Genomic DNA, 16,629 nt, shown 5'->3' with positions numbered 1-16,629 from the left:
CTCAGGCTTTTAGAAGCCCCTATAAATTTGACAATAAATTTGATTACGAGGCTTAAGGCAATTATATGCTCATTACCCACACCACTACGTTGCACATTCTGTGATCCTCCTGCATTTGCCTGTGCTTAAGCACATGTTCTGCCTCACAAACCACGAACGTTATGAGGAAATTGGGAGAGAGTTTATGCCTCTTACGTTTCACAGCCAAGTAGTGCACGTCTGCTTCAAGCACTGCATGGGTATTTACTAAAATAAGAAACCCAGATGCAGAAAGAGTTTGTCCCCAGCAGTAGGCTCACCTGCTGGGTTAAGGGAAGGACTTCACTTATTTCACGGCATTTCCACTGTCCCAAGGTCAGCCTGCTCCCTCATCTCCAAACGTGTCCCAGTAAGGACCTGGCCAAGGCCCGAGGCCATCCTCACAGCACACTGTCTGCCGCAGTGTCTGACAGGCCACACACAGACACCCATGTTGGTTTTGCCCACTTAGATGAAGATTACTTTGAGTTCCACCACACCAATCAAGGTGAGACCACACTGTCCAGAGGGTTGGTATCTCAAGGCCTTCATAAAAATTCTGTATGATAAAGCTCACATCAAAAAAACTATTGATCAGCTTTAACTTTCCAGTGATCTGTAAAGATCCATCTGAACTCTGAAAACACCTAGACTGCATACTTAAGTTCTCTTCAACTGTCTCTGATTGGATTTTTAAGTCAGCAGAAATAGTTTTGTCATTGATTTCTGTCACAGAAAACGAAGAGGCCCCAAACTACATGTGCATCTCCTCAGTCAGAGCAGCAGATAATTCTGCATATGCATTTTCTGTACCTCTTAATTTCTTCAAACCGGTGCAGATTAAAAACCTTTGCCATTTATAGTACAGTTCAAAAATCTGTTCGCAGATCTACTATTTACATATAACTCCATTCCAACAGCCTCTCATTTTGGCAACACCAGCAACACCAGACAGACTCCTCTCAGACAATAATTGGAAAATAAGACACATTTGGCAGTTAAGTGCAAACCAAAGGGGATGTTCTGAGGAAATAACATCAGAAGTTGGCAAGATGGCAGATGCATTCACTTACTTGAACTAAATTCAGTCAACAAATTTTGCAATGTAAAGATCAAACTTTGAAATTTAATTCAAATATTATTTCCACCTTCGTATCCAATTGCAAAAGCTGGAAGGCCACCAAAAGCACAAGCAGACGTCAAAGCACCTTCAATAGCAGGCATTTCAAGGCATTGGTGGAAACAAGTTTGCAACAAACAACTCTAGCACTTGTCAGTTGACAATCAGTTGTCAGAAAGCACCATCCCTGGGAAGGAGCTGCAAATAGAAGCGGTGTGTTAAGAACTTTGGCCACGGGATGTACACCAATGGGCAGCTGAAGGAAAATGCACGAGTCTGCTGAATCTCTTCATTGAGGTAAATAAGATGTGAAGCAAAATGGACACAAAACCAAGTGAGAATAACCTTCTTGATGAGTTCATTCCCATTCAAAATCCCAGTAAATCTGAGAGCAACATACAGCCCAGTGGGCCTTAAGGATGTCCTGTCAACAACATATTGTTCAAGAGACTCTTTAATATACTTTGCAAACACAACAAATGAAAAAGTAAACTGAGAGAAGTAAGTGCACTCAGCTTCAGTTCTTGGCTGGTGAGTGCTGGGGAATTGCTAGTATCATTTCTTGGAGTTTCAATAATTCTAATGATACCTGTTTTAAACTCCCCCCCCAAAAAAAGAAAGAGAGAAACTTAGGATGGAATGGGTAGAGATGGAACATAGGACCCAAGGGATCAGAGTTCAATTTGTTGTTCCAAACAGATTTAGTGCACAATCTCAGGGAAATCATTAAAGCCAGATGCTTAAAGATACTGAGGTAATGCTGCAGTATGGCTTCAAGGACGTGGGCAACAACAAACGTGCTCCCACACCAGACCAAATCTTCTCCTGATTCTTATAATGGACAACGCAACCAAGAATACTGGACCCATGCACACAGGTTGTGGATTCAAGCTGTGGAACGAGGCTCCGCCCCAGTGCTGCAGTGCCCCGGGCAAGGAAAATTTGCCCTAGACAAAGTGATGCGTGCCAGGTACAGGGAGACCAAAGCACTCCTGCTTCCTATGAGAGGCAGGCCTCCAGGGTCACGTTCTGCTTTTAAATTGCTCTTCTTGCACAACACTGGTGTTCCTCTTGCCCTTGGACAGCTGTGCACAGCAAACAGAACATTGAAAGCTGCTTCTCCAAGCTGGAATGCATGCAGCTAGGAGAAACGACAGGAAAGGAAAGAGTCAAGGCAAAAGTATTTGACTCCTTTCCATTCTCAGATAGCCAACATACTATCCCCATGCATGTTATCATCTTGGCACAGCAAGCAAGTGATTTTCTATGATTAAATAAACAGAAACACAACTGACTCATACTAGCTTTTTTTTTAATGCAGGGAATAGAATGCATTAAAATACAGTAATCTCAAAATTACAAACTCTAAAGGATATGGCAAGAAAATATTGGCCAGATTAGCAGTTCATTATCAGAAACATAGCCTTTTTCTCAGTTAACGAATTTCTGTGCAGTAATTACTGTTCAAGTGATAGTAATGGTTAAGGATGTCAGGTACAAGCGGTTATCATTTGACTGCTAAACAAGCACTCCAGGACTGAAAGCTGCAGCAAGTTTTAAAACACACAGCCTTGCAGAATGAATCACAGAGAGCTGCTTCACTTGTGGAACTCAGACTCTTTAGAGACTTTCCATCAATCACTTGATGAGGCAATAAAACTCACTGAGCGAACGATCTATGAAAAAAGACTGAATAAATTGAACTTTTCAGGGCAGAAACGCATCTTACCTACGAAATTTGTTTACAGGGCAGTCCAGCCCATTATTCAGGATCAAGTCTTCTAAAATTTTCCTACGCAGACTGGAAGTGAAAAGCCGAGGAGGATTTCCAGAACATGACATTTCATCCTGTTGCCAAGGTGTCAGGTGCCTCAAGTAACTTTACCACAAATCAACATAAATCTTGGCTTCGGCTGCTCTGTTACCGAGCAGCTACTGCACAGCATGTGCTCCAACTTCCAGTGCTGCTGTCTGTACAGCAGTGCCTGGTGCAGCGCAGCTATTCCCACACAAGGGAACATTAGTTAATTTGCATTCACAGTTACCATATGAGGTGTGAGTTTATGGCAGTCCACACATTTTATACTTAGAAAATTAATGTAATTATCTTAGATATAATAACAAAAGTAACTCACCAACCCATCGCAATTGCTGATAGCAACTGAAGCATTTGGCAGATCAGTGATATCCCCAACATAGAGGCAATTCCCATAGAGAGGTTCGATGCGAGTCTCATCCGAGTCCTCCTGCCATTCAACTGTTGCTCCAGGGGCCACGAGCCTGGAGTTTGGCCGCAACCTGAAGTGAAACTCTCTTCCAAAAACAGTGACATTATAAAATATTTGCTCATTTGCTGCTTCACGTTGCAAGTCGTCCGCAGCTCTCCTGAAGCGTGCTCTTGGCGGTCCGGACACCAGATGGGATAGGAACCTGCCCTCTGAGTCGGTGCTGGTGGGGATGACAAGGCTGTACTCCTCTATATTCCTCAGAATGGGATCTTTGCAGGGAGAGATATGAGAGGAGAGAGATACTGGACCTAAACACGTCCTGATGCCGCTGGATTTTTATTCCATTATTCATTAGCACAGCAGACACTTACATAAGGCAAACGGACACTGCCCTGTACAAGCACTCGGTTCGCCAGCAAGCACGAAGCGTGCAGAGTTCATTCAAACTTGCCGTTGCTGCCCAAAGCAGCGGACAGCTGCCCGAGCCCGCCCGCCCGCGGGACCGCGCGCTCCCGGCCACGCAGCGGAGTCCCGAGACCCGCAGCGCAGCCCCCGGAGAGCGGCGGGGCTTCCCGGCCGGGCGGAGACGCTCAGAGGGCGCGGAGCCGTGCCGGGAGCGCTCGGGGGATCAGGGGAAGGACCCGGCGCGCGGACTGCAAGCCCGTAAGGGCCGCGTGTCGCTCGAAATCCCCGCGGCGCGGCGGGGATGGGCCGGCTGGGGACGGGGACACCGCGGGCAGCAACCGGCAGCGGTGCCGGCGGCCGCCCGGGTACTCTGGGACGGCGGCGAGAGGAGGAGCAGGCGGACGAGCTGCCGTGCGCTTCGTCCCGCGCCGGGAACTCCGGGACCGAGCCTTGCCCCGTGCAGGGCGGGCAGGGGCGGCTGCGGCTCGGCTGCGGGCACGACGCTCCGCGCCCCTGTCCGCGTCTCTGTCCCCATCCCGGTCCTCGTCCTCGCCCGCCGCTCGCAACTGGAAACCCGGCAAAAGCGCCCGTAGAAGAAGTTCGAGAGGAGCGGCAAACCGCGGGGCTCGCAGCCGCGACTTGAGACGGGCGGGCTGCCCGGCACCGGCCGGCTGAGGCAGGGGGAAGCGAGGAGCCCGGAGGCGGCGGACGGCAGCGGGACCCGGCGCGCACCTACCTCTGTGCCCGGGACGCCGCGGGGCAGCGGCGGGCAGGCAGAGCGCGCAGCAGAGCAGGACGCAAGCGAACCCCGCGGGAGGCTCCATCGCGGCGCTGCCGGCCCGAGGCGGGGAGCGGCCCCGGGGCTGCCCACAGCCGGGGCGGGAGGGAGGGAGGCGGCCCCGCTCCGCTCCTCTCCGCTCCTCTCCGCGCCGCTCAGCGCTGCCCCGCGCCCCGCCGCCCGCGCATTCGCCCAGCCGCAGCCGCAGCGGCAGTGGCGGCCGCGCTCCCGGCTCGCAGCGAAGCAGAGACACCAGGAGGCGGCGGGGGTATAATACTGGAAGCACAGGGCGTGCGGGAGTGAAGTCAGGCTGATTGACAGAGGAGCTGCCACACGGCGCAGCCGGCCCGAGGGGAGCGGGGACTGCCCGCCCTGCCCGGCCCCGCGGCTCCGAGCCGCCCCGCTCCGCCCGCCTCGGGGCTCGGGGTGCGGGGCTCGCGGGTGCCCCGGGGCGGCGGGCGGGGGCTGCGGTGCCGCCTGGTGCGGGCCGCTCTCGGTGAATTCACGTGGGAACGGGAGCCGGGAGAAGAGCGGTTCGGGCACCCCCGAGGGAGCTGAGCCGGAGGCGGGGGGGGACCCGTCGGAAGCGAGGCTGGAAAAAGTGCCGGCGGCCCGAGAAACCGCGTCACGGGTCCTCACTTGGAGAATAAATTGCCCTAAGTAGCAATTTCAAGGGGGAAATTATTTGGACTGTTTGCACAGAAGGCTGAAATGACTTGCTGCAAAGCCATCCTACCATCTTATCTCAAATATCTGCAAAATGGAGAGAGAGGCTCTGGAAGCATTCAGGAACACTATAAATACAATATAGAAGAAGATTTGTAAAAATAATTAAATAATGAAGAGTGGCCTTTATGGAAAAAAACAAGTTATATTTGTTTCCATATGGCCAGGATAAATGCCATACCGCTTATTCCTTTCAGATAATGTATATATTTACTCAGCTGCTACATTATCAGGATCACATACTGTTTTCATCATTTTATTCTTTAACTTTGCAGAATCCCAAGAGCCCTTCCTGTGCTCTTGCTGTCCTCACCAGCCCAGGCCTCCCCTACCGCACACAAGTTTGCAGGGTATCTGCCTCTCCCAGAGCCTCCACATTTGCATGCAGTGGCTTGCTGCAGGATCTGGTACTCTGCCAAGAAATTTTCCTGGGTATCCTTGGCTATTCTGCTCCTCTTACACCACTACAGGTCCAATTAATACTTGTAATCCCAGTATTCCAAACACAAATGAAGGGTACGGGAGAAAACGATCCGTGCTGCTCAGTGCCATTGCCTGGGCTTTCTGGAGCCCAGGTCTGAGCAGCTATGGCAGCACATGGCATCCTCCCTGCTTGGTTCGCTGCTCCTGTTCGATCTTCTCATTTTTTAGGTTAAGGATAAAAAGGGAAAGATTATTCTGAATAATGGAGTAGATCAATTTGTGCATTACTTTCAGACATCCCTTTATCTTTTAAAATGACCTCTGCTAGGGGTGGCTGGCTGTGCTGGGCTTCTCCCAGTTCTTCCTTTTGGTTTGTTTGTCTGTTGGCTCATTCTTTGTTTTGTTTTGCTTTTGCGAGTCCATACTGAGCAGCTTCTCCTACTTAAAATCTCATAGACTTTCATCAGTACGCAGCTGGAAACTTTCCAACTTCATTTTTATTGGACTTGTATTTTAAGCTGATGATGTGGCTTTTTTGTGTTCCATCCATCCCATCCTGCTCAAATTGAAATAACTTCTGCTCATAAACTTGAAAGGGAGAGGAATTGGCCATATATTTGAAATCAAAGTTCCTGTTTCTATATGATGCATCCACAAAAAAAATTAAGGAGATGGGGTAGATTACAGAAAAAAATACAACCCAGCCAACAGTTCCACTAATTAAGATAGGTTTTAGTTCTTGAAAAAATTGGAGATTAAAAAATGTGCTTTAATATGGATAACAGCTGCACTGCAAAGTAATGATATAAACAAAAAGAATCAGTGATGCCTCCATGTAGTTTATTTCCACACAGAAACCAAGTGCTGTGTGCATCCCTTACTATTCTGATGCACGTGGCCAGAACCAAGAACTCTGCAGCTCTGATGGAATTACTGATGGAATTATTTTACAACCTTCTTTATAATTTTCTCTTAATCCTGAGCTGAGAACAAGTGTCAAACAATGGGGCCAGATCTGCAGTCGGTAAGAACTGTTTTTCCACTGAACTCACTGGACCAAGTCCTGGTCCCTCACTGAAGTCTGTGAGACTTTTGCCATTGACTCCAACGGAGTCAGGATTTTATGCAATAGATTCACAGTGCCAACTCAGACCAAGTGAGGATGCACACATGGCACAGCAATGAGCCCCTTATCCTTCCAGACAAAAATGTATCCAAGTTTGATCCAGAGGAGGAGATCCAAACCTCACCAGGCACCACGGAGCATGAGTGGGTGAAACTGCAGAAGAGAAGAGCAGTTCTTGAACCCTCACCCTGCTCTTACACCACTGTAGCTCAGGGAATGCCCCCTCAGAACTCATTCTCTATTGTCTAAACTATTGCTCAGAATTCTTGACAGGCAATCGAGGTCGCTGCCTGGGTTTCCATGCAATGGCCTTGCCAGGATGCTTCACATTTTTTTAGAATGAACCAGGAAAACTCAACACAAAATGTATGTACTGCTGCATTACTCATCCTTCACAAACCTCTCAATTAATTGGTGTGAATGGAGTCACATCATATTTATTTTCCTGGAATGAAGGGAAGAGGACCGAGATACCGAGGCTGCGCTCTGCCAGTTGGAGCTGAGGGCACACATCTGCTGCTGCCAAACGTGACTACCATCACACAGACATTTGCCTTTGCTGGAGACAGGCATGCAGAAAGGAAAAAATGATGTGCTGTGTCCTGAATGAATACCTAGTCTGAAGGAAAGGGCTTCTAGCAGCTTATGCTGGCATTCCCAAAGCAGCTTTAAACAACCCAGCTGAGCCATGAACAGCCCTGTGACTCAAACAATACAGAGTTCAGCGCTGCCTGCCTGCCTGAATATTTACTTGGATTTACGGATTCTGTCTGCTCTGGGTTTGTGCAGTCAGTCCCAGTTCCAGCCTGGGCACATGCGTACAAACTGCAGTCAGGCCTTTTCTGTGGAGGTTTCCTCTCAACATTTAGTTTTGCTCGGTAAAATGAAAAGATCCTGTGCATACATCACCAGCTGCTGCTCTGGAAGTGTCTCACATGCACATAACTACACCTCACGCCTGGCATTTCTAACATCTCCTGCTGTTTTCAAGGGAGAATCTTCAGTTGGGCTGCGAGGGGAGATGACTGGCTCAATGTGAGCAGGTAGCCTGGAATCTTCCACAGCCTCTGTGATCCAAACCAGCCCAAGGTCTCACATGAGAGGTTCCCCAAAAAGGAGTTCTCATTTCTGACCTTGTTAGTGGGAGAACAATGCCATTCCGCAAAAGGCTTGTGCATTGCCTGCTTTGTTTCTAGTGCAGATTGCTCATTGCATTCGCCCTCATCTCATGCACATACTTTGGTCATATTATACAGCTTAATAAAAAAGAAGAAATGTTAAAATAGCATGCCAGTTCATTTCTTCCACAGTTGGCATTTCCAGGCTCTACAACATTTGAACCCTTTTGCCACTGCGTGGCAGAGTTACATATTGCCCACAAAAAAGGCATGTGTGATGTAGGAGCAGTGGATGCTTCAGAGCAGTAGCCACAATGGCAGCAGTCCTGGCTTTGTTCCCCTTTACCTGAGCACAGTAGTGAGATGAAATATCACACAGACACACACACACACACAAAGAACTCAAAAGACCAATGTAACAACACAGTTATCAAATTTTGATAATTTCATTTCCACTCTTTTCTTAAAGAAAGGTAAAAGATTATTTCTGGCACCAAAGAAATAGTGTCAGAAAAATAAAGTGACAAAAAACTAAATTAAAGCAGTGACACCAAGGCTAGACGTTCTGATTCTTGAAGCAAGAAAGGAGCTGACATGACCACAAAGTCCTGCCTCCAGCAGATGCCGGCTGGCCATACAAAAGGGGCCGTCTCCTCTGCCCACTCCTCCAGAATTTTACCTTCAGCCGGCTCCCAGACCCCCCGCACATCTGGCCGCGTCAGGACAAGCTGCAGATGCCTTCTCAGGCTCACTGACAACACAGGTGCAGATTTCTTCTGCACGTGGCCCAGAGCTCCTGCCTGACTGTGGCCGTGCAGCTGAAGCACACACACGGCTGTGCATCCAGGCGTGGGGCAGAGCACAGCAGCACTAGGAGCTGGCTCCAGCTTCCAGCAGTTTCTTCTGCGTTTGGTTGAGCCGCTCTGTGCTGACATTGTGGCCCATAGCACAGGTCCCATCTTAATTCCCCTTCACATTTGCTCTGTCATCATAACTCATAACATTTCATTGTTAACATTTCTTTCAGTAACTGCCTGTATTTAACTGCTGGGATGAACACCCTGTGATAATAAGTACAGTCCCTCCCCTATGTTTTCACCTTGATTCTTTCTGTGCAGATTTGCTGCCTCGCTATTAATATTCCAGCCATGTGATTTATCCCAGCATGTTCCCAGAATACTCGCTTTCCCTATATAAATATTTGAATGATCTTAATTTCAACTAATTAGTACTGGGACATTTGATTTCCCTCCTGAAGAATTCTCATTTGATACTAACCAGTTCCTTTCTGGTTTATGAGATCTACATTGAAGGAAGAACATAGAGTTCCTGAAAGAACCACTCACTACTGTAAGAACTGTTCTAGCTTTCTTCATACAGTTCATGTCAATCTGATTCCAAAACAACTCTCCGAGGTCTACCAGCATCCCTCCCCTGCCCATCAACACGCATCAGTCCCACAGGAAGATGGAGCTGAGGAAGAACATTGGCTGTGACCTTGGGGGCAAACCTACCGAGCACCTTGTTGTGCAGCACACGTGGGCAAGTCACCAGGTTCAGGTTCTGCTGGAGGTGTAACGGGAGCTCGATGGCCTCGTGTCACCCTCTGGGTCATCACCTTTGCTATCAGCTTCAGCTAACAAAGGAAGCTTCCAGCAGCCAGGCCCCAGCTGACTGTTTGCCTTTCCTTTTTTTCCCCAGTGAGAATCTACATGTATGATTTCACTGAAGAACACTCGGCAAGCTTGGCTGAAATATTTTGACTGTGCAGCGTGACTTCTGTAAAAAGGGAGGAATCAACATCCTCCAGAAGAAAAATTTCTGAGGGGAAAAATGTGTTTCAACCAGCTGTACTTAGAATTCATTCTGCTAGAATAAAGTCTTCTCAGAAGCATTTCTGCCATGCAGGTTGCTCTGCTCTCCAGAAAACCACACCATTCATTTTTTCTGATTTACCCCAAAGCCATGAAGTGGCTGATGAGCCCAGACGTCTTCTTAGTGAGTGAAGGTGCATGTAAAGAGCACATACTAAGTAGTAAGGCAAAAGTAATTATTTGTAACTACAATAAATTGGTTTAAAAAATATTCATAGATCTAATTGAGTAAAGACAAAAAGCAGGATTTTCCCAAAATCAAGGAGTTAAGAAGCATGAGAATTTTTTTTTTAATAGGCTCTATCAAGATTTTCAGATTCAAATCTCTCTTGAAATAAAAGAAGTTCTATTTTCCAGTTGCCTGTTTCACAGCTGCAACTCCAGTAATAGGACATCTCAGTCACTTCTATCTTCACAAAAAACAAATAACCATTCAGAATGGGAGATTTTCCAGCCTCAAAATCATTATTTGTGTATTTATATTGAATGAATGCCTAGAAGGCCAATGGAAACTGAGGTCTATTGAGTTAGAAAGACAGTGAAGAAAGTGACCTGCCTAAACACAAAGTTCAGTGCAGTTGTTCAGTAAAACAAGAACAGAAATAAGGATTTCTGAACTCTTCCAATAACTCACCTCTGCAGTCCTTATCTATTACTTGCTGACATGCTTTTCAAACAACATTCGTTCTTCACATTTACAAACAAATTCTCTGAATAATTATTTCCTTTAACAACAGAAGTCTCAAGCTATTTCCCTTCTCTGTTCTCACCGCCTACACCACCACCTCGAGAGATCTGGTGTGTTTGCAACTTAGCCTTTTTTTTCCTTCTCTTAATCAGGCTTCCTGGGAGCCATAAAGCTTCCTGGGAGCATAAAGCTCTCCTATGAAGGAGAGAAAACCATAAATAATTGCATCTTCAGAGAAGAGTTTAAGCTTTCAGCAGTGGCACAGATAGTGAGTTCATAGGCCAGCACCAAGCTTGATCAGAAAAGTCCTTACAAACCAGGTTAAGGGAAATTTACTCCTATCCAGGATCCCTTATTTGAGAAGGTTTTTCGTCGGTCACTGAAATGATATCATTTCTGTAGCTGCCGTTTAAGGATATAAGGAACACAGAAGGAAAAGCACAGCAGATTACTGGGATCCTGTCCAATGTGGAATATCTGCAGCCTCAAGTCAAACAAGCTCAGAAGGTTCATGGAATTTGACTCAGTGAGAACTGCCAACTCGGGGAAGGTCACAATCACAGTGCTCAAAAGATAAAGGAAAACACTTCTCAGTCAGTCAGGAGATGCAAAACTTTGTGGAATGTGAATTTTCTACCATACAAAAGGGGATTTTTGTTGAACTTGTGAATTGTGCATTTCTTTTAGCTCCAGTGTCCTAACCCGCCAAATTATGTGGCATTGCTCGTGGACACTGTTCCTAACCCTTCACTCATTCAAATGAAGGAATGAGGGCAGAGTTTCTTCAGAAATATTTGAAAGCAGCCCTCTTCCTTGCATCATTTGTCCTGGGGAAAAAAAAATCAAGACAAGGACTTGGACTAGAATAATTCCTCTTCGGTACCATAGCACAGAAGTTAAATCCCATCCTTGACTTCTTTATAACCCCAGAACAGAAGTTGGGTGTGAGCTGGTACTCTTAGAGTGCACGATAAATTGTGTCAAACTAGCATCAAAGGAAAATAGCACAGAAAATCTCTAGTAAGCCCAGGGCTATTATTGAAATGCATGCAGTAAAGCAACCAAATGCTTCTGGCTGTTCGTTGGCTCATTCTCCAAATGACACACTGGGGTCTGCTCTGCAGTCAAACAGCTCTGGCTCGGGCAGGCACATGGCATTCGATATTTGCCTTCTAAGCTAAAAAACCTGGGCTAGACCAAAATTCTTGTAGCCTTAGAAAGTTCACTTCACCAGAAATAATACAGCAACTTTGCAGCAATGGAAATTCAAGGAAACACGTTCAGAAAGCACAAAAACAATTTTCACCTGAAAATTCAAAGCTGCAGAAAGCTGGCTTGGTGCAGCAAATGCAAATCATGCGCTAGGCATTTCAGTGCCTCAAGGGAACAAAGGCAAAATATGGGTGTTTCTAATGACCTTCTTCATTTTGCAAATGTAATAAAATCACTTCCAAAGAGATACCTAACGTTCAGCAAATTTATAGCTGGTTTTTGCTCCACTTTCAACCAATGGCGGACAAGCAGAATGCAGCGCTCCGTCCATGACCTGAAAGCTTGTTAGCAGCCTCCCTTGTTCTCTGTATTGATTTCAGAGTATCACAGGGAGTATCTTATGATTGTTCTCGTCCTTTATAGACATATAAATCAAGAGCAAATTCACTGAACTCGGAGCTGTGACCCTCATGTGATATGGATGTTAATACAATCAGAACCACCTACTGGCAATGCATTTTTGAATTATTTCAGCCTGCTGTGCTAATAGTGTCCCAGGCTCTAACATGTCGTTACTGACAATTATTCAAAATGTATTTCATACTCAGAGAGCAAAGAATCCCTAAACACTGAAGCAGGTGAAAAGCACACGGTACGTCGCCTAAATGTGATCCCCACCGTTTATTTCCTCAGACACTGTGTGGTAATTTGTGGGTTTGGGGACAGCTTGAGTTTCAAAATCATTAACCAGCTGCAACGTAGGGCTTTATTGATCTGTTTTCACACTCGCAGTAACGATGTGGTCCTGCATAAGAGGTACTGCACTAATGATAGCAGTGCGTATGTTTCGCATTACCCGACAAACTTTTCTACTTATAATAATCATTGGGCTCTGTCTTCTTTCAGTAGTAATGGCTCATATATCTTGTCTATGTCCAAGACAAATTTCATAGGAGCAGGAACAACTCTAATTTCTGATCTGTCTGCACCATGAGCGCAAGGCCTGCTTCTCCAAAGCCTTTCTGAACACATCCCAGCAGACCTGCAGGACTCCCCCAGCTTTCTCCAGCTCAAAGGCATGTTTTGGTTGAGTGGACAGAGCTATCAGCCGCCAGAAATAGCTACGCCTTTCACTTGGCATATTTGTTTCTAGCATTCTCCTTACAAAAGGACGAGGAATGCTGCACACAGTTCTGCCAGAGCAATGCCTGAGTACAAAAACATTCAAAGTCTTCCAGTGAAACAGTAGTAAATGACACGTGCCTCTTATTACTGCTGATGCAATCCTTGATAGAACACATTTACTTTATCTTTTGCAGCTTAATAGAAGTGTGTAAAATACCCAGCTTCATTAGATGGCATATTACAAGACTTTAAAGAGGACCAAATTCTAAATAATCTCTCTGTACTGAACTGCGGGCAAGCTCTGTACAGAGCAACAGTGCAACTTCCACTGGACGGAGCACAGAATAACAGCCCTAACACCCCTAACATCCCTAACACCCCTAACACCCCTAACACACCAACACCCCTAACACCCCTAACACACCTAACACCTCTAACACCTCTAACACCCCTAACACACCTAACACCCCTAACACCCCTAACACCCCTAACACCCCTAACACCCCTAACACCCCTAACACCCCTAACACCCCTAACACCCCTAACACCCCTAACACCCCTAACACCCCTAACACCTCTAACACCCCTAACACCCCTAACACCCCTAACACCCCTAACACCCCTAACACCCCTAACACCCCTAACACCCCTAACACACCTAACACACCTAACACACCTAACACCCCTGACACATCTAACACCCCTAACACCCCTAACACCCCTAACACCCCTAACACCCCTAACACACCTAACACCCCTAACACCCCTAACACCCCTAACACACCTAACACCCCTAACACACCTAACACCCCTAACACCCCTGACACATCTAACACCCCTAACACCCCTAACACCCCTAACACCCCTAACACACCTAACACCCCTAACACCCCTAACACACCTAACACCCCTAACACCTCTAACACACCTAACACACCTAACACCCCTAACACCCCTAACACCCCTAACACACCTAACACCCCTAACACCCCTAACACCCCTAACACCCCTAACACCTCTAACACCCCTAACACCCCTAACACCCCTAACACACCTAACACCCCTAACACCCCTAACACCCCTAACACCCCTAACACCTCTAACACCCCTAACACCCCTAACACCCCTAACACCCCTAACACCCCTAACACCCGTAACACACCTAACACCCCTAACACCCCTAACACACCTAACACCCCTAACACCCCTAACACCCCTAACACCCCTAACACACCTAACACCCCTAACACCCCTAACACCCCTAACACACCTAACACCCCTAACACCCCTAACACCCCTAACACCCCTGACACATCTAACACCCCTAACACCCCTAACACCCCTAACACCCCTAACACCCCTAACACCCCTAACACACCTAACACCCCTAACACCCCTAACACACCTAACACCCCTAACACCCCTAACACACCTAACACACCTAACACCCCTAACACCCCTAACACACCTAACACACCTAACACCCCTAACACCCCTAACACCCCTAACACCCCTAACACACCTAACACCCCTAACACCCCTAACACCCCTAACACCCCTAACACCCCTAACACCCCTAACACCTCTAACACACCTAACACACCTAACACCCCTAACACCCCTAACACACCTAACACCCCTAACACCCCTAACACCCCTAACACACCTAACACCCCTAACACCTCTAACACACCTAACACACCTAACACCCCTAACACCTCTAACACCCCTAACACCCCTAACACCCCTAACACCCCTAACACCCCTAACACACCTAACACCCCTAACACCCCTAACACCCCTAACACCCCTAACACCTCTAACACACCTAACACACCTAACACCCCTAACACCCCTAACACCCCTAACACCCCTGACACATCTAACACCCCTAACACCCCTAACACCCCTAACACACCTAACACCCCTGACACATCTAACACCCCTAACACCCCTAACACCCCTAACACACCTAACACCCCTAACACATCTAACACCCCTAACACCCCTAACACCCCTAACACCCCTAACACCCCTAACACACCTAACACACCTAACACACCTCCTGCCTGCCTGCGGCTGGTTTCCTACTGCTGGTCAGACTGTAGACACCAAATCAGGTTGATACATCAGTAAGATTCCGCCTGTTCTGTAGACTCCAGGATTCTGGCCTTCTCTAGAAGCATTCTGCTCCCTACCACAGAGAATTAAGTTGTTTTTCTTTTTAAATCAAACCTACACAGGCTCATAATCCACCAGGCAACTTCACAGCATATACACAACTGCGTAATCCTCCTGAAGTTGCATAACCCTCCAGCTGTCCTCATAAGAGGGATTTTGGTCTGTGCCTGGCAGGTTTTGCAAGAAGGACATGTTCTGTAGAGTCTGCAGGTAATGATGTGTGTGATATTGGGGACGTTTCTTAAAACTAATCAGTTTTTAATCTCTGTCCTTTTCTTCTGTAAAACCTGCCTTCCATGTAGTTGTTTGCTCACAAATACAGATGCACAAAATAAGGAACAGATGTCAGTTCTTCTGATTCTAAAAGTGACTCCAGTTATATATTTTAACAAGAGCCAAATATTCTTCTAAATCTCTCTTAGAACAAGTCTTCTATAGGTATGTCACTTTTCCTATGTCAATTTGCAGTAGTGGAATTAATAATTTAGTGAGATGGCAATTATGGGACTTCTCATGTACATGTACAGTGCTATAATGTATGCAGGATCTTGTTAGTTTTCAGGCATGTAGCCATTTTCCAATAATGTTAAATCCCAAACTCTATTCTATTTCACAGAGTTTAAACAAAAGCAAGCACTTCCATAGATCTTCTCCATAGTTTATTTTAGTTCAGGGAACTCACAGATCACTCAGGCACTGCCACTGGTACCAGCTCTTTTCTCATCCCCAGAGCCATAATATTTATGATTGCCAAATACTTTCAGACTGCTGACCTTCTATTTTAACAAGAAATTACTCCAACCATAAATAATCCTGATTATGAAGCATGCTATATCAAAAGCAAAGTGGAAATGTAACTGTAGCACAAACCATACGCTATTCTGACTTTGCCCACATGGAATAAGAATCTCTTCCCAGAGAATTTCAAATAGCAGCTCCATGATTCCTTTGTCTCTTCACTCTGTGTCGTCACTTAAACATTACTTTTGTGTTTTACTTACATAATGTCCATCTGTTGCTGGACATACACAGATAGGAAATAGGAGCAATTCTGATCTTGAGGGAAAAACAGCTGGTTCTTGGTATATTCAAGAAATCTGCAATGTTTCCTCCTCTAATTGGCGTAATATCACAGTTAGTAGCAGCCATGTTCCATGACAGAGAAGAGAAGAACAAATGCTCCTTATGCCAGATCAAGTATTTCCAGAACAGGATCTTTTCCAAGCCTCCTAAGATAAGAGATGCTTCGTTCTTTTCCAAGCTTGTTTAGAAATGTCCCTGCTCCAGTATTACAGCTGTTATGCTTCCTGACAATGTTCTACCCAGCTTTGCTTTTAAATCTAATTTTAGGACAGGCATTGGTGTGTTGCAGTGTAAGAATGAAGCTTCTCTCAAACCTGAAATTCTCCTATTTGTAGATGGACATTGCAAGCAGGAGGGAAAAAGGAAAATAACCTTCAAGACAAAGTCCAAATCTGATGGCAACTAAAAAGTGGGCAATATCAGTCAATTAACAGCTCCCTCAGACTGAAGTGCCACCTGAGCTATTTGTGACCATAGCTACTGCATGAACCGATATCTATATTCCTCTGACCTGAGGAGGCTAA

General features: G+C 46.4%; 1 protein-coding gene across 1 annotated transcript in view; it reads right to left on the bottom strand.

Moving 5' to 3' along the window:
* The window catches only part of ADAMTS2 (ADAM metallopeptidase with thrombospondin type 1 motif 2), a 168,454-nt gene extending 163,814 nt beyond the window's left edge, over nucleotides 1-4,640 (bottom strand). The window contains exons 1-2 of the mRNA XM_052689458.1: nucleotides 4,508-4,640; nucleotides 3,274-3,635 (exon numbers count right to left, since the gene is read on the bottom strand). Coding sequence (XP_052545418.1) covers nucleotides 3,274-3,635; nucleotides 4,508-4,595 — 450 coding nt within the window. The 5' untranslated portion in view covers nucleotides 4,596-4,640. The remainder of the gene's footprint in view (nucleotides 1-3,273; nucleotides 3,636-4,507) is intronic.
* Between the last annotated feature and the right edge of the window lie 11,989 nt (nucleotides 4,641-16,629).

Source organism: Tympanuchus pallidicinctus, unplaced genomic scaffold (assembly GCF_026119805.1).
Source record: "Tympanuchus pallidicinctus isolate F22 unplaced genomic scaffold, pur_lepc_1.0 scaffold25, whole genome shotgun sequence".
Taxonomy (NCBI): Eukaryota; Metazoa; Chordata; class Aves; order Galliformes; family Phasianidae; genus Tympanuchus; species Tympanuchus pallidicinctus.
Note: the sequence above shows the minus strand (reverse complement) of the source record. Positions and strands in the feature narration are given on the sequence as shown.